The sequence below is a fragment of the Helianthus annuus genome, chromosome 6, assembly GCF_002127325.2.
Source record: "Helianthus annuus cultivar XRQ/B chromosome 6, HanXRQr2.0-SUNRISE, whole genome shotgun sequence".
Taxonomy (NCBI): domain Eukaryota; kingdom Viridiplantae; phylum Streptophyta; class Magnoliopsida; order Asterales; family Asteraceae; genus Helianthus; species Helianthus annuus.
In genome coordinates, this window is record NC_035438.2 from 305,990 (window position 1) to 324,266 (window position 18,277).

Genomic DNA, 18,277 nt, shown 5'->3' on the forward strand with positions numbered 1-18,277 from the left:
GAGGATGATGACTAGGACCATCCTCCCATGTCCCCTAGTTTTGGAGGATGATCCATCCTTGGGAGAACTATGATGTGTCGCCTACGTGGCGGATCATCCTCCAAGGATGGTCCATCACCATACCATGTAGTCTAATTTAATTTTCAACAATACATGATGGCGTGGCAGCAACACAGGTGACTCCAAATTTGATTTTCCGCTTACGTGTAAGTCCCGCTAACCATAAGTTAATATATTAACGGTTGAAGTGCACTTTGGCCCTACACCTTTCATACTTTTATCTTATCTATCCATATACTTTCATTTTATGCATCTCAACTTCTAAACTAATAATAGATGCGTATTTTTAGCATCTATACAGAAACACTTGGACATAAACAAAACAACTCGGACTTCAATTTTATCTTATATGATAAATAAGTTCAATCACCTAAATAATTTTGTAGTTATCATCAATTAGAAGATAAAGCTCAATAAAATGCTTAACATTGCTTTTGTTAATAGATTGATTTTGAGATTTGAATTAGATAAACCAGATAGCTATTTGAAACTAAAAAAAACAAGTACATATGAAAACTTATAAAAGCCACCTTAATTAGAATTAGAATTAGAATATAACATATAAATAAACAGAAGTTATGGATCACAATAATTTCGATGATATAAACATGTAGGTTTTCTAGTTGAAATTGGACCCACAATCCGGCATTTAGGATCACAATATTTAATTCTTCAAAACACAATATGGACTTACCTTGACATATTTACCTTACATTGTTCTTATGATTTTTTTTTTCTAAGTTGATTTGATCATTATTCTTATGATTTTGTTTTTCAAAGTTGATTTGATTCATAATTTTTAATTTAAAATACTACTAAAGCATTGTATACTTGTTTTTGAGTGTTAGTAAACGACGACATCGCGAAGTAACATGCAATAATCATGAAATCAAACGTCTGCCTTTGACATAATAGTGAAAGGACCAAAGGTTGCACGTATGAAAGTACAAGGCAATATAGTGTAAATATGATAGATATTGAAATACATACATACAGATAAATTAATTGTATTGTATTCCAGCCAGCCAACAATATTATTCCGATCATCTACAATGACAACGGTATCGTCCTTTTCTTCTCCACCATGGCCAAACCCTAACCCTAACTCAGACCCTAGCACCAGCGCCAATCCACAACCAGAAGAAGATAAAGATCCACCCGTTTCACTCGCCGGTGACCTTCACGCCGGTCTCTCCTCGGGGCTCACACCCATCCGAACAATTTCATACAACATTGACGGTGAACAACATACAGACGCTGCTTCCCAGCCTCACACGGCTCCAGCCTCTGTTCCGGCTCACGGCCGAACCCTAATCCCCAATTTTCACAATCCTAATTCTTCTTCTTCTTCACCTGTTTCGCTACACCACGTTTCGTTTAATCAAGACAACGGATGTTTCGCGTGCGGTATCAATCAAGGATTCCGGATATACAACTGCGATCCGTTCCGCGAGATCTTCCGTCGAGATTTCGAAAACGGAGGCGGTGTAGGGATCGTGGAGATGCTGTTCCGGTGCAACATACTTGCGTTGGTCGGTGGAGGTCCCCAGCCTCAGTATCCTCTCAATAAGGTTATGATTTGGGACGATCATCAAGGTCGGTGCATCGGTGAGTTATCGTTTCGGAATGAGGTTCGTGGAGTGCGTCTAAGGCGAGACCGGATCATTGTGGTTTTGGAGCAGAAGATATTTGTGTATAATTTTACGGATTTGAAGTTATTGCAACAGATTGAGACGTTTGGGAACCCTAAGGGACTTTGTGAGGTGTCACAAGCGTCTGGTAATTTTGTGCTTGTCTGTCTCGGATTGCGCAAGGGGCAAGTCAGGGTTGAGCATTATGCATCCAAACGAACAAAGTTTATTTTAGCTCATGATTCTAGAATTGCATGTTTCGGGCTGTCTCAGGATGGAAATATGCTTGCCACGGCTAGCAACAAGGGGACTCTTGTTCGGATTTTTAATACACACGACGCTACGCTGTTGCACGAGGTATGCGATAAATGTTTATCTATGAATTTGTTAATATGTTGTCTGTGATACTTTATGGCTGGCTCTTGTTGATTCGGATTGCTGTGCTCAACTTTTTGTGTTGGATGCAAATCACTTCTATAACATGATCATTTTGATAATTGATGCCGATTGTTGCAGGAGGTGTTCGGATGTACATTCTGACATTGATTATGTTGCTATTGTGATCATGATCATGATCATGACCTCTAGTTATCTAAGAGTCAAATTTTAACTTTTTAACAATCAGTTTGATACCATCTAGATTCAAGAAAGCTAATGATTTAGTTGTGCCTAGTTGCTAGTGTATGGTAACCTATCCTACTGATGATTATATGATTACTGGACCATGGAATAACTCGTTTGAGTTTGATACTAGGCTAGTATTGTGTTACCGCTAGTAATACTAGCGGTAACATAAGTGTCAAGGAGAAGAGTTAGATTTACTTATACACCTTTTGTCTAGCACTTTTTATATAATCAAAATTTAAGAATCTGAACACCAACAAAGTGATTATCAGCAGAAGCACATCCAAGAAGCATCTCATCACCCATGTACCCATCTTATTACAATTGGCTATATGATTCTGAATGTTCAGTATCAAATAAAATAACCTAGACCCCATGAGTCATTCACAAGAAAATAAAAAGGATTTTTTGAATGACACTTGTTTGATAAGCAACATTTGATGGTTATGAGAAGAAAATATCATAGAAGTGTGTTTTAGGCTGATTCATAGTGGATATTTGATGCAGGTAAGAAGGGGTGCGGATAGAGCAGAAATATACAGCCTTTCATTTTCTCCTACTGCAGAGTGGCTAGCAGTCTCAAGTGATAAAGGGACCATTCATGTTTTCAGTGTGACCGCTGTTGATAATCTGGACCACAATACCCCTGGTTCTCCTTCTAACTCCCCGCGTGCTCTCATTAAAGGTTCTCCTTCTAGTTCCCCTCGTGCTCTCATTAAAGGTAGACAATTCACGATTGTATATGGTTTTATAGGAAGTTTAGGATGACTTATTTAATGGTTTGGTGAATGGCATAAAATTTTCTTTCAGGAGTTATTCCCAAGTATTTTACCTCTGTATGGTCATTGGCTCAGTTTCGCTTGGTTGAAGGTTGTCAGTATATTGCTGCATTTGGTCATCAAAAGAACACAGTGGTCATTCTTGGCTTGGATGGAAGGTTAGTTAATGTTAAGTTTCATGACTATTTTATTCTTATTTTCAGTAATTTCGTTAAATCGAATTTACCAATACCACCATTTCACCAAATTAATGATCTCTTCTCTATGAAGAAGGGATACACTTTTGACTATCCAAATTCCTTTATTGGCAAGTACCAAATAGAATAATGCTGGTTAGTGGTTTACAACGTTCATATTAAATTATCGAGAGCTATAACTTGTAAATTGTTGTATAATATTTGTCAATCCATGTAACTGATAAGTCTGATTGGATCAAAACACCTTTTTCACTTGAATCCAGCTGAAAATTCAATAACGGTCATCCAAAACTTCCATATTTTTTTGTCTGATACTGATCTGGTTCTGTGTCTGTGTCTGCGACATATAAGATATGGGCATATAATCCCTCTTTAGAGATGACAATTTGGATCCATTTGCTTTTGAACGGGTCGATTTGGCGTATGTTTTATCTCAACAAACTAAAAATGTAAAGGGTAAATTACACTTTTCGTCCTTTATGTTTGTACCGGATTGCAACGGATAACCTTTAACTTCAATAATTACAGTCACAATCCTTATTTGCAAAACCCGTTACACTTTACGTCCTTTAATTCTAACCTGGTTAAAATTTCCAGTTAAATCTAAATAGTTAAGGGTAATTTAGTCATTTTACTAACTTAATTAAAGAAAAAAATTAAAACATAATTTAAAAAACCCATTCATCACTTCATCTCTTTCTTTTTACATTCTTTCATTTAATACTCCAAATTTTAAATTAGCACAAAGCTTTTGAGAGGTAAAACTGGTAATCGAGTAGAGATAAACTTATGGATTGAAAAAATGGGCAAGAACAACAAGAGAATTCCAGCCACAAGGCGAATAAAGATCGATATAACTCTTCAGCTGAGGCTCACGAACCGAACCCCAACCAAAAAGCACAACAATTCCTTGAATTTTGGATAAAAATTTGATCTCTTGATCGCTTCTGAACCAGTAAAAGGTGCCCCCACCTCCGGTAGTCAACATAATTGAATATCATAAGGTTATCGTGAAAGGGGGAATTGGGTATTCACGAGGAGGTTGTAAGTCATGGGTGTGGTGGCGATGCGGCAGTAGGATTGCTTGGGGTTTTATTATTTCCTACATGTGGCATCATGCTCCATTAATATCAAATTTCTTCTTTCACCATCACCAATTTCTCTAATTATTGCAAATTCTTGTTCAAGATTATCACTCCATACTTGATTATAACAGATCTTAGAAGATTAAAAAGGGGAAACTGAATGGATTTTTTAAGGTCTTACTGTAGAACAGATCTTGAAAATCTGAATCAGCTGGATGACTGGATCGTTTCTGATTTTTTAGAATATTGGAAGTATGAGATGAGAATTTGGGATTTGGGGGTGTTTGGGGTTAGAGAGGGAAAGAGATGGTGTTTAGAGAGGGAATATGGTGTTTATACGTTTTATTACTTTTTATGGTTTGTTTTTAATTTACTCTTTTAAATTTATTGATAAAAAGACTGAATTACCCTCATGGGTAAAACACATACCATATTTAACTGAAAATATTAACTAGGTTAGTGCTAAAGGACGTAGAGTGTAACGGGTTTTGCAAATAAAGGATTGTGACTGTAATTATTAAAGTTAAAGGCTATCCGTTGCAATCCGCTACAAACATTTATTGACAAAAAGTGTAATTTACCCAAATGTAAATAATAAGGAAGTGGGTGTGCTAATGCATACGATTTACCAAAGGGAAAATTGTATAGAATGGTATAATGTGTGTATTTTTGTTCAAGCTATGGCCAAATTCTAAAAGTTTGATTTTTAGAGTAATTTGACATGGTTCCTGATGACATATATCAAAATACACCAACTTTTTATGCGGTTTGGGCTTCTTTATATTAGATCATTGTTTAAAGGTGTATCAAAATTACCCGTTAGGATTTAGGTCCCGTTAACCAACTCCCCTCTCTTAAGAGACACGTGCTAGCGCAAATTGTGTTGTACTTGGTATTTGCAGCTGCTAATTCAATTAAGTTCTTGTGCAGCTTCTATAGATGCAAATTTGACCCAAAAACAGGCGGGGAGATGACTCAACTGGAATATCACAACTTCATGAAGCCTGATGACTCTTTCTAGAAGGGTTATACAACTTTGTAAATACCAATCAATGTATATACTGTAAATGTTGTCCAACTTATCGACCTGTGAAAATAAAGACGAGAGGAGGTTAACCGTATTTGATATATATTTGGAGCTATATATGTATGGTGGTATGAATACAATTCAGTGGATAATTGTTATGCGTTGTGTTTATTTATCTGAGCATTGATTGGTAGGTTAAATCTTTCAATGTTTTTTTTTCGAAGTATTGTCTTTTAAACATGTATTACAAAACCAGTTTGACCTTCATTCCAGGCTTCTCAACCCCAGATTTGTTGACACTTGGTTAAGTGGTGAACCAATAAGAGGTCCGAATCATTAAGAGCCAATATAATGTTTAACCGTTTAGAGGAAAATATCTGACCAATTCAGATTAGAGGTCTTAGCCATTCAGAGTCAAATGTCTGAACCATTTAGACATCTGCTCGCGAAACAAACAGTCTGAACCATTAAGTACGAAACCAATAAGAGGTCTGAACCATTAAGAACCTCATTAAGAGCTAAACAAACAACCCCTAAGCCATGCTTGATGCCAAGGTCATCCACTTCATCACTTCCATGGACCATTAATTTGTAAAAAAAATTCTGTATATTACATGAATGATTTGACATCAATCGATTCATCTTCACTGACTGGTATCTAGGAGAATGTTACTTAAATGTTATGCTGTATTTTCATGTGGGGAATGCCACCATAGTACCATGTAATGGACCGCTGCATAGTGAGGCAGCACTGTAGCATTTTGTGAATAAGTTCACCCCCTTGCAAATTAATATAATCATTTCACAGTTGCATATAAAGGATAACCTTTTTGACCCACTTGCTAATCAACGAGTCTATTTGGTTAATGTATTATCTGAAACGGGTCTATTGAAAGAGTTAGCTAAAAAAGAAACAGGTTCGAATGTGTTGAAAGTCAACCAAAGTCTACTTTCATTTCAATGCAGTTATGTTGTTTTTATCATGTCACATCATTCATAGAAAATGGAAAAATGAAAGAATAATTTAACATTTTAACATAAAGTCTGAAACACCATGAGTCCATGACTCATCTTGCAAAGGTCGAAACCGGTCACCTGTTTCGGGTAAGTTGACCCCTAAAAAGTTCTTTTACAAAAGGAGGAGCCCGGAGGCCAAAACTACAAAAAAGACCCATCCGTTAAATATGAGGGATTACGTAACACATATCGTAATACACATCGCCATTCTTCAACCCTTTGATGGCATCCCAAGCACACAGCCAGGGCTTTCAGAGCCCCAAGACGCCCTGCGCCCAGCGCACTGCTTCCTTCGACACATCCTCGTACCCTTCCTTTGGGTGGTCTTGTCCAAATGCATCCAAACAAAACACTTCCAAAGACTCATTTTCATCCAGCAACCGAGGCTCATATGTGGCATCTGGTTTAACCCGATCAACAACATTAGACTCATCTCTGGTAGTCACAATTATTCTACTTCCACGACCCAAAATTGCACGACTCAAGCCTAATATCTTCATCTGCTCATCACTATCAACATCATCGATAACCAAACGATAGTTGTCTACACGTATTCGACTCTCTGTCATTTTGGACAAGATGTGATATGAGCTTCTTCTGCAAAGTCAACTTCCCATTTGCCTCTCCAAATGAAAGAAAACAGCTGTACCGGGCTTTGAACAAGGCGCTCATATGTAGCTTTTGCAATGGTCGTCTTACTGATCCCTGCAGGCCCACGAATTACAACTACACAAACATCATCATCATCATCAGAACCCGTGTTTAACAATGAAATGAATTGTTGTACCCGAGATTCTATCCCAGCATTTAGATCTGGTTGGCCATGTAACATCTTTCTGATTTTTTCGACAACTGATTCTCATCCCTGCCTGCATATTACAAATGTTACATATTCCTGGGCACCACTATAAGCAACAAGAAAATAAAGGATGTACCCGTTTGCAGCAGGTGCAAGCCAGGGAGTTCTCCTGCCGCCTGTAGAGCTTCCCTCCATTTCTGAACATCGAATAAGCAACAAGAAAATAAAGGATGTACCCTGTTACACATGACACTTGCCTCAACAGGAACTTACACTGAAATCGATCTAGAACACAGCGCGAAACATACCTGACATTTGCCTCAACATGTCTCTGATCATAGTTTGAATCGGAATTCTTGATGAGTAGAAGTGTTCTGGTCAGAATACTTTGAATCGCTAAACCCTGAAGTTAGCCTGATCTTCGCTGGCGATAACAAGTTCTAAGCGCGTGGGAAATGGTTGGGGCGAAAGGCAGATCGCATTCACATAAGTAAATAAACGACAAAATTACTAATATACCCTTTGACCGTTTAACATTAACGTGGACTTTAACAAATCTGGTAAGTCATCTAACAGCAAAGAGTAAGTTTGAGGCAATTGGCAAGAGTGTGGTAAAACCCCAGGGATTAAAATTGCATTTTACTCGATAGTTTTTGACTTTTTTTTTTCTTTATCCGTCTGGTTTACAACACAAAGGTCACAAGTTCGAATGTATTCATCATTCTCGAGGCTTGCACTCCATTTTTCATAGTTTAAGGACGACAATCCCTTTTATTCTGTTTGTTTTTCTTTTATAGCGGTTTTAAACCTATTATCCCCACGCCGCTCACACCCTACCCACTCCGCCCAGTCTTAGCATTGACGAAGATTGTCAAAAAGTCATCAATGTTGGAACGAGTCAAAAAAAAAAAAAAAAAAAAAAGAAAGAAAAAGAAAGAACAAACAAATGCTGACTTGCAATTGCGTCATCCTTCCAGAAAGAATCTAGAATTGAAGGTCGTGTATATTATATATACGCTTTCCCTTGTATAGATAGTTTCATAACCAACTTCAAAATTCTCTACTTCATTTAGCTACTTGTTTTTGCTTCTAGGTCTCTTTCTTTCGTTATAAGAATTAATTAGCAAGCAAGCAAGCAAGCAGCATGGCTGTAAAAGTATACGGATTCATCGGTTCAAACGCAGTGTATCGTGTTCTGGCCAGTCTCTACGAGAAGAATGTCGATTTTGAGTTTATTACAGTCAATATGGTTAGCCGGGAACACAAAAGACCTCTTTTCCTTGCACGCAATGTATGTATCTACTTAATTTAATTACCATTTCAAATTTATTTATTTAGATCTAATCAGTATATATAATAATAATAATAATATGCACAGCCATTTGGTCAAGTTCCAGCGTTCGAGGACGGAGATCTCACACTATTCGGTAACACAACATTCTAATCTAATTTCCTTCCAACTCTTGCTAGCTAGCCAGTTGATTTTAACAATTAGTACTACGACTGTATATTAATTAATATTTGTTTCAGAATCAAGAGCGATCACCAAGTACGTAGCACGAAAATACGCGGATCAGGGAACGGAACTGATACTCAAGGATCCGATTCAGATGGCGATACAAACGGTGTGGATGGAAGTGGAGAATCAGAAATTTGATCGGGCATCGTGGAAGCTAATGGAAATAGCCATGGGCCGGGTTCGGGGCGGCCCAGAACTAGTGGCAGAGTACGAAAAGAAGTTATCTGATGTGCTTGACGTGTATGAAGCACGGCTGAAGGAGAACAAGTACTTGGCAGGAGATGGGTTCACGCTGGCGGATCTCCACCACCAACCCAACATTTACTTCTTGATGTCAACAAGGGTCAAAAGGTTGTTTGAGTCACGACCGCATGTCCGCGCCTGGGTTGCTGATATTCTCTCCAGGCCTGCTTGGTTGAAACTCATGGCTTTCTCTCCCTAGCTTCTACTCTTTACTTTGCTGTCTATATATATGGAGTCAAAGTTGCTCAGCCATGATTACTATTTTATGTTATGCTTATTAAAGAATCGTCATCGTTTCTAGAAGCATGTTTTTTTTTTTTTTTGGTTGTATGGACTTCTTCAATTGGGTTCTGTGGTGTAGAATAGAGCCTTTATTCTAGGGGGTGTATTGTGTTACCTAAGTTTTAGAGCAATAATTGTTTTCTTCTTTAATATTGGTGTGGTTTCGCGTCCCTTTTACAAAAGAAAAAACTAAAGAGAATCTGATTGGTTCACTCAAGACGACCCCACCACATAAGGCTTTGGTGATCGCCATTGCAATGGTGGAGAAGAGAATGGCCCCCTCCTTTGCCGGAGGAGGGCTGGTGTTGGGAAGCCACCCAACTGTGGTGGCTGGGGACGTTATCCACACCGCCTAGCATAACACGTTAAACATAATAAATCTAACAACCCTCAACAATAATAAATCAAGCAAAAGTACAATAAATCTAACACCCGTCAACGATAATAAATCAAGCAAAAGCAAAGCTAAATTGATAAAAAAACATGCGCATCCGGGGAATCGAACCCCGGTCAGTACCGTGGGAGGGTACTATGATACCACTACACTAGATGCGCTTCTTTGTTTACCAGGTTTTTCATTTCTTATTAATATTCAAGTTGCTGCTAAACCATATGGAATCATCACACATAAGCAAAGCAGATGGGAGAAGATAGAACATAAAAAATTGAGCACGACGGTAATCAAAAACAGGTTTCTTTCAACTCTTCTTTACTGTTGATTTCTTTCTTGTACCTATTCAAAAATTGTTAATTGTTAGACCCGAGTTGCTAATTGCTAATTTTAGGGTTTACTTTTCACTCTTAATAAATAAATGACTTGAATCGGATTCATTGATTCACCATGTACAATATCGAGTTACTTAGTGGGTTTAAAAACCGTCTCTGTGTAATTGGAACAAATTAGGGCAGAATTTGATTTACTTCCATTATTGACTTTCTTCTGGTAAGGTAAAGGCAGCTTCTTTCTTACCTTTGAATCAAAATAAATACTATTGACGACGACTTCCACTTGAATTATTGCACGTAAAATATATCTGTTGATTTAATGTATAATCAATCAATCAAGCAATCTACTTGCTGCTAGGACCTCAACTTTCATTTGCATTGCATTGCATTGCATTGCATTGATGTACTCTTTTTAAGGATATAAGTTTGAACATTGTGGGTGTATCAATCATTACTGGATCCATCTCTTCATTATTTTTAACCTAATTAAACCTTGAGTACAATACCTCTTCCTCTGCATTTGACTTCTTTTGTTGTATTAGTAAAAAGGAGTCTTAAATTCAATATATAATCCTAGTTTCAATTCAATTCAAGTTTATTTAATCAGCAACCCATACATACTAGTACCTTAAAACCATCAAGATTAACATTGTCCATCTTGATCTCTTCTGTTATGCTTGAATTTATCAAGCTTAGTTGTTTTACATTCCTCATGTGTTGCCTGCAATTCTAACATTCATGATTTAAAGTTTTTGTGTTTATGCTCAGATAAAAAGGCACAATTTTTGGTAGTTTCATCTGTTGCTTGAAACCTTTGGTTTCTTTAACAAAGGACCAACCTAACCCGTCCATTTTACCACATTTATGATTAATACATCTTCTTGCACTAACAAAAGTTTTATGCTTTTGGAGAAAATGAGGATAATAGGATTAACAGGTGGAATAGCAACAGGAAAGACTACTGTTTCTAATCTCTTCAAAGCTAATGGCTTTCCAGTTGTTGATGCAGATGTCGTTGCCCGAGTAAGATTTCTTTAACCCACTAGCTTTGATTCTGCTCTTGTATTATGTGAAAGAATTCGTCAGAACCCTGGTTTGCATACAATAATAAAGATATATGTTATTGCGAGTGGGATATTGTTTTGTTTGCACTAACCGTGTTATTTAGTTTTTTTCAAGAAAATGAACCTGTAACCGTCCTAATTCACCTGTTAAGTGAAATTTCCGAAACATTAATAACCAAAAGTTGTTTTGATGTGTTAACAATTCATTTACGTGCATTGATAATGAAAATTCGGATGATTTAAGGCTTATTATATACTCTTTGACATTAATTCTTTGTGTTGGTTGGTTCACATTATAAGGATGTTTTGAAGAAAGGTAGTGGTGGTTGGAGGAAGGTTGTAGCAGCTTTTGGAGATGACATATTGCTGGAAAACGGGGAAGTTGATAGGCCAAAATTGGGCCAAATTGTTTTTGGTGATCCTTCTAAACGCCACCTTCTTAATAGGTACACTAACTACAAATTACTTAATTAATTATAGTCAATATCCCCCTCAATTCACTGGTTTCATGTAGAAATTAGATACTTCACTGACTCTATGAACAAATATCTTCGAGTAATGCTCGCCTTGTTACTAGAGTAATATAGATAATGGTGGTTGTCGTTAGTGTATGTGCTAATTGCATAAAAAGGCAACCTACTTTGGTCTGTTTTCAGTTTTGGGTAACAAATGTATTTTAGGCCAGGCAAAAGTCAGCATGGTCAAAAGTTACCAACGTGTCAACTTACTCATTTTTGAAAGGTGGTTACTACATCAGTTGTGTTAAAACTTTTTGCAAAATAAGTTGGTTACCTAAATTAGACTAAAATTTGTTACATTTTTAGGCATGTAGCCTTAAGTTTATCGCTACAAAATCTTGAACTTGTCTAGCTTTGTTTGTAGGCTTCTTGCCCCTTACATATCATATGGTATATTTTGGGAAGTTTTAAAATTATGGTTGAAGGGGTGTAGAATCATCATTCTCGATGTCCCTTTACTATTTGAGGCCAAAATGGACCGTTGGACAAACCCGATTATTGTTGTGTGGATTGATCCCGAAACACAACTCAAACGCCTTATGGACCGAGATAGAACATCTGCACAAGATGCACAGAACAGGATAAACGCCCAAATGCCTTCAGATTTAAAAAGATCAAAAGCAGACATAGTGATTGATAACAATGGATCTTTAGAGGAGTTGAATGAAAATTTCAAGAAGATATTAGATCAAGTTACCAAGCCCTTGACATGGACCGAATTTTTGGTTTCTAGACAAGGTGCCATGGTGGTTATTATATCAATAGTTTCTGGTGTTCTTGGATGCAAGAAGTTGATTGCACGCTTATGATTTGAAGTCAATGTTATCAATCAAAAATGTTTTATCTTCATGTTTGGGCTTGTTTACAGTGGGCGGGCATTTCTATAGCAATGTATTGATGTTTTTGTTTAAGATATGCATGTTAAATAAGTTGTAATAGAATGAAATATTATTAATCAAGACATCAAATCAAACTATAAATAATTTATAAAGGCGTGAGCATGTTGTGCCAAAATAATGGTCACTTTTACAATCTGTCAAAATATGGGAGTAGTTGGGTATGTATTCGGGATACGTGACATGTCACGTAACTGACGTGTTACAGAATGGCTGTACATTCATCTGTGGGGTTTGCTGACCTGACCTGTCTTCCACAATTACCTACCTCACCACCTTCGTTAGTTACAATTTATTACCACACACAGCCTCTCACATTGCACATAAGTTGTTAAGTTACACCAAATCCTTGCCTCTTGTTATGGAAAAGCCACCTGCTGCTTCCGGTCATAACATCACCAGCTCTGACAATATTCAGGTATGTTTAAGCCACCTGCTAATCTACGTTATACATGCTTCTGTTAACTACGTAGTTGGTTTATCCTAGAAAATAATCATGTGGTTGGTTTTTCTGCAATGCAGACATGGAATTTGAGAGTTTATGTCCACTGTGAAGGATGCAAGAGGAAAATCTTCAAACTTCTTCAGAGCATCGATGGTGATTAGCTCTGCTAGCTATTTCCTCAACTTGTAGATATCCGCTTATTCAAATGATTAATTAGGCTTTGTAATTTGAAACGTTTAGGTGTTTATAAGACGGTTATAGACTCAAAGCAGCACAAGGCTACAGTTACTGGATCGATCAATGGTGATACTCTCGTCCAGAAGCTTCTCAGATCCGGTAAGCACGCCGAAATTTTGACAACAGACAACGCTTCTGGAAAGAAGAACGACGCCATAACCACAGCTGATGATGTCAACGAAGAATCTGAAAACGATCAAAAAGTAGCTGAGCCAGCTGCCAGTGGTGGTGGTCGTAAAAAGAAGAAAAACAATAATAATAATAATAATAGTGCTAAAGGTGATACTACTGAAGGCCTGTTAGCGGCTTCCATGGAGCATTCAAATCTCGGCCCTCCTAGTCATCAGGTGGCACCGTATGATCTGCCACCATATCAAAACTACTACCCTACACCAGCATACGGGGGGATGAGTTACAGTGCATCTTACCCCAGTGTTGAATCCTCATACCATACCCTACCAGTGTATGGATATGCCCAATCACATCCGTCGGTTAACTATTATCGTCCACCACCACCCCCAACGTACTATTGTAGAAGCGCCTTTGATGATCATGATGACGATGATGATGAAGGTGGTGAGGGAAGGCGTTGCACTTTCATGTGAGTTTGTTTAGATTCATATTGTTACAATCTTACGTACGTGATATCTAAGTTTGTTGGACACATGATATTGGTACTAAATGTGATCAAAATAAAATAAGTCTTTTAAGTGGTGCAGTATATATATTAAAAAATACATTTTAAATTTTCTTTCTTAAAACTTACACAAATCCTCCTTATTTATTTATTAGTCCTTTGAATTAATAAACGTTAGACAGAGTGTTAACTTCGGTCATTTACTTACTTACACATGAGGATTATTTACTTATTTTACCTTTCTAATAAAAAAATATTAAAAAGAAATTTAAAGTTGAAAAATGTAAACCCACTTTGTGTCTCTCTACATACCCCAGGCTATGCTATGACATCCAAAGTCATGACCCTGAGTATTACTTTTGTCACTCGGTAAACACAAGTGTGCTGAGATGTGTACCTAGCTAGCGCAATGAATCTTTCTAACACGCATGCAGATTGTTTTTAGCACCTTGTAACCCTATATCTCCATTTGTCAATGCTATTGAACATCTCATGTCCAGCTCGGCTAGGCTCTGAAGTTATAAGAACAAGCCCTTACCATCAATTTCATACTCATTATCCTATATACTAAAAACAAAAGTCCGTGGTGAATCCACCTCCCGACTTTGGCCTTCTGGTTTTAGCAATGACGAATTTGACCCTTATTGATTTTATAAGTTGTTAAAACCAATTTAACCACTCAAACTGAAACAATTTGGCTGGCTTGAGATCCAAACGGGTTGGTTTTTGAGGTTTCGATGGGTTTAAAACTTGAAATTGTCGTGTGAAACAAAACAATTGTTAAACCTTTTTCTTCTTGTTTATATAATAATAATTCTTCTTTGAAATATTTAACTATGTGCATTTACTATAAACGTCGTTATTTACTTTTTTAACGGTAAATTTGTTTTTAAAGTCAAGACGTGTCTCTTCCAAACTTTTATTATGTTACAACCTAACTATTATGAAAAAAAGAAAATTAAAATTGGTTCAAGTCGCTATATGGTAAAAAAAAAAAAAACCCCACCAAAACTGAGCCGTTGGGTTTGTGGTTTGATTTCTCAAAACCGTCTGATTGAAGGAAGGAAGGAAGGAAGGCGTGATGTTTCCGGGAGTTGTTACCAGGTAGAATCGAATCAATCCTTTTAGGTCTTATGATTTTGATTGCACCACGTGTCTGATTATTAGTATTCGTATGTTTGATTTGTGTGCCTTCCAACTTACATGATTGTTTTATTATGTTCACCTGCATGTGTTTTTAATAACAAACAAACAGAAATTCTATATATATAACTACTTTAATCTTCTTAACAAGATTAATTAATTAATAACTGAGGAGCTAGGCAAAGTGCTAATAGATTATTATTATTATTATAACTTCACATAGATAGATCTCCTCTAATAAAGGTAGTACATGATGATCCAGAACAACAGATAATATGCTTTTTCCTAACCATAAATTATTATTATTATTAGCTTAGACAAAAGCTTGCTCATTACATACATTCCCCTAGCTAGCTAAAGAGAGAATGAATCTGATTATTATTATTAGTATTATTAAGTGACTATGGAAGCCATGTGGGATCTCTGGGACTAAAGAAGCAAGCCTTCACATTTGCCTTGAGCAGTTTGAGTGCAGCCTCTGACTTAATGCACCTCGGAGTTTTGTACTGGTTTATAGAGGCACCCTCTTTGATAAACAAATCCATCAATACCTCAAACGTGCCGCTCTTCACAACACGAATCTCAAGTGGTCCAATCGACTTGTCATTCGTGCGACATCGCCTGTAAATATAATCAAGATCTTCTTCTATTGCAATGCAACAGTCTTGAAGCACTTTAGGGACAAGTGGAGAGGGGGCCTTCTCTAGGACTGTGCAATGTTTGATCTCCCAGTATATCACATAGTGACCCGGCACTGATGATGTGTCCGCATAGGAAGTGTATTCCACAAGTAGAGCATTGTAGGGCTCTAACAGTCTTTTTGCTGCCATTACACTCTTATGCAGATCTTCTTCATTCGTTTTGTCATTGTCAATGCTTAGGATGACATTCCTCCTGCAGATGAACCGAAACTGCGGGGCTCGGTTATGAAATCCAGTCACTTGGAGCACATCTCCAATACGATATCTGTTTAGCCCTGAATTGAATACAACACTACTTATTTTTAGCAGCGAGTCACACATCTCACAAGTTGACTAACAGAAATGCAAACTTATCAAAGTCAAGTTGGACAAACTTTCATATTTATCAAGCACAAGTATCAAACATGAAAAGTTACATATTCTCTTGGTTAAAGAATTCTATATCCATTCTAAAAGTTAGATACCGTTAAGAATAGGTATAAAAAATTTCAACCACAACTATAGTTAGTCATACAGAATTTGTTGAAAGAATATGTAATCAGGGGCGAACCGCGGGGGGGACTTTTCGCTCAGTAGTGTTATGTACGTAGCTTTCGTATAGAAATTTTTGGGTATATATGTTTTCGACCCCCCAATATAGAAATTTTTGGTTATATACGTTTTCGACCCCACGTCGGAAATCTCAAGCTTCGATGTAATCTGGATATCTTTATTTTTCTCTTGATACCTTTTTTGTAGAAACTCCTAGGTAGTAGGTATTACCTATTATTACTCTATCGTTTATGTGTTGATTAGAAGTTTTTGGTTACAAACCAACCTTAGCTGTAAGTAACAGCACGTATTCTTAAAAAAGGTTATGAAAAACTGACCAGAAAATGTTGTGACCACCAATTCATAGTAGCAACCAGTTTTGACATGCACCAGGTCAACAAGCTTATTCAAAGAGATGTCTTCATCATCATCCTCATTCCCATATGTCTCATCTTTACCCAAGGGTATGAATTCATAGTAACCCATGTTTGGTAAGAGGGTAAATGAGACATTTGCAGGATCACATAGTGGCTTTAAGTTTACCCCAAAATAACACTCTGAAGAAGCATACATTGTACACACCAGTGGTAACTTTCCCATACTATAGTACTCAAGAGCTGGTATGTACTGGGACATAGATCCTGTAACCACTGCCTCGATATATTTAGCCTTAGGCCAAAGATTACACACTATCCCTTTCCATGATCGTCGACTACAAATATTCTCAATCTCATCTGCCAGACGAGGGTCAGCCGATTTGAGGATGGATGACATGGCTAAGCGGCAGGCCGAATCCGTAATCACGGGGCTTAGTTTGCCTGTACGGATATCATTGCACAGACTAACCCAATTGCGTTCAAGAAAGGAGATTGCACGTAGCAAAGCTGATGCAAATACGGCTCCAAGGCGTAGGACTTGCTGGCGGTGGATCATCCCGGATAACAGCTGGCAGTACATGCTTTGGTTGCTGTCATCACAGAGAATGGCTTCATCTGGGCTTGTTTGATCATTGTAACGGTCATGTGAACGGCCCTTAAAATGCTTGCTTTTGTAATAACTGGTGAGGACTGTACGGGCTGGTAAACCGCAAGGAGTTGACATCTCTGCCTTTACAAAGTATAGAAACATGGCCTTACCTTCATCAAGTCCTGTCACATACCTGTCATTATAAGTTTAGTACACTTACTTAATTTGTTACTTCATATATATAGAAGAGAATGAAAATAATAAGAAGGATGAGAAAGAAAAGAGTAATTAACTGGTTGATTATTGGCATGATCATATTATAGAGGAAAGTTCGACGGTCAAGATCTTCTGCAATGGTTGGCATTAGCTTGGGCTCTCCACCAGACGTGCCCGAGCTGCATAACATCTCCACTATGGGGTGACCAGAGATCAAAGAGGAGTCTTCACCACCATTAGCTATCCTTTGGATATAAGGATAAATGTGTTTATAGGTGATGACGGGCACCTTCTGCTTAAACTCTTGTACATCATTCATGGTCATGTACTTATTCAGGTATTCAGTGTTTTTGTTTCTTGTAATGATTTCTTTGAGCAGCTCTTGTTGCACTTTCTCAGCTTCTCTAGTTAGCCTCTCAATCTCCTTCAAAGCCTCCTCTCCTTTGTATTCCAGTTTCTTTCCGTCCATTATTAAACAAACAAACAAACAATGAAACTGAAGTAAGTAGCTAGTAGTTATTATGGGCGGGTTAATTATAAGATTGAATTGAATTGAATTGAAGCGCAGCAAATGTGATGTATATATATAGCTGTTTGTTTGGGATATATGCTGCCTGCTCATGGTTTCATATTCTTTGTTTAGTACGTACACACACACACGTAGAATAAAGTAAATATATTATTATTATTATTATTATTATTATTATTATTATTATTATTATTATTATTATTATTATTATTATTATTATTATTATTATTATTATTATTATTATTATTATTATTATTATTGGTGTACTTGATGAGATTCTGTTCTAATTAGGGTATACGGGGTGTAAGCGGGGAATGTAATCGGTGACCCCATTCACCTAAGGGGAACACCGCCGCCATCCCTTAGGTGAGTGGGTGAGGGGAGTGAAATGGGTGGCGGCTCACC

At 37.3% G+C, this 18,277-nt stretch overlaps 5 protein-coding genes and 1 non-coding gene across 8 annotated transcripts; 4 read left to right on the top strand and 2 right to left on the bottom strand.

The window, feature by feature from the left end:
• The first annotated feature begins 1,062 nt into the window (after positions 1–1,062).
• On the top strand, positions 1,063–5,603 carry LOC110864248 (autophagy-related protein 18a). Of its 2 annotated transcripts, none has more exons than XM_022113277.2 (4): positions 1,063–2,048; positions 2,823–3,000; positions 3,126–3,252; positions 5,307–5,603. In XM_022113277.2, exons 1-4 carry the CDS (start codon positions 1,113–1,115, stop codon positions 5,395–5,397), a joined length of 1,332 nt encoding a protein of 443 aa, XP_021968969.1. In that variant the 5' UTR covers positions 1,063–1,112; the 3' UTR covers positions 5,398–5,603. The 2 variants fall into 2 exon arrangements, with proteins under 2 accessions (XP_021968969.1, XP_021968968.1); XM_022113276.2 differs by having other exon boundaries at positions 2,823–3,036; positions 5,307–5,578.
• Positions 5,604–8,249: 2,646 nt separating this feature from the next.
• Positions 8,250–9,382, top strand: LOC110864247 (glutathione S-transferase). Its single transcript, XM_022113275.2, has 3 exons — positions 8,250–8,510; positions 8,598–8,646; positions 8,750–9,382. Exons 1-3 carry the CDS (start codon positions 8,364–8,366, stop codon positions 9,178–9,180), a joined length of 627 nt encoding a protein of 208 aa, XP_021968967.1. The 5' UTR covers positions 8,250–8,363; the 3' UTR covers positions 9,181–9,382.
• A 365-nt stretch (positions 9,383–9,747) lies between these two features.
• Positions 9,748–9,818, bottom strand: TRNAG-CCC. The gene has a single exon. It is a non-coding gene; the product is annotated as a tRNA-Gly (tRNA).
• On the top strand, positions 9,813–13,859 carry LOC110864245 (dephospho-CoA kinase). 2 transcript variants are annotated; one of them, XM_022113274.2, is made up of 6 exons: positions 9,813–9,954; positions 10,902–11,012; positions 11,354–11,499; positions 11,936–12,885; positions 12,990–13,065; positions 13,153–13,859. In XM_022113274.2, the coding sequence occupies exons 2-4, from the start codon at positions 10,905–10,907 to the stop codon at positions 12,378–12,380; spliced, it is 699 nt and encodes a 232-aa protein (XP_021968966.1). In that variant the 5' UTR covers positions 9,813–9,954; positions 10,902–10,904; the 3' UTR covers positions 12,381–12,885; positions 12,990–13,065; positions 13,153–13,859. The 2 variants fall into 2 exon arrangements, with proteins under 2 accessions (XP_021968966.1, XP_021968965.2); XM_022113273.2 differs by lacking the exon at positions 9,813–9,954 and having other exon boundaries at positions 9,974–11,012.
• Positions 12,829–13,754, top strand: LOC118479222 (heavy metal-associated isoprenylated plant protein 36-like). Its single transcript, XM_022113272.2, has 3 exons — positions 12,829–12,885; positions 12,990–13,065; positions 13,153–13,754. Exons 1-3 carry the CDS (start codon positions 12,829–12,831, stop codon positions 13,752–13,754), a joined length of 735 nt encoding a protein of 244 aa, XP_021968964.1.
• A 1,246-nt stretch (positions 13,860–15,105) lies between the features above and the next one.
• Positions 15,106–17,909, bottom strand: LOC110864244 (putative indole-3-acetic acid-amido synthetase GH3.9). Its single transcript, XM_022113271.2, has 3 exons — positions 17,421–17,909; positions 16,500–17,320; positions 15,106–15,905 (listed from the first exon to the last, which is right to left on the bottom strand). The coding sequence occupies exons 1-3, from the start codon at positions 17,810–17,812 to the stop codon at positions 15,331–15,333; spliced, it is 1,788 nt and encodes a 595-aa protein (XP_021968963.1). The 5' UTR covers positions 17,813–17,909; the 3' UTR covers positions 15,106–15,330.
• Positions 17,910–18,277: the final 368 nt, after the last annotated feature.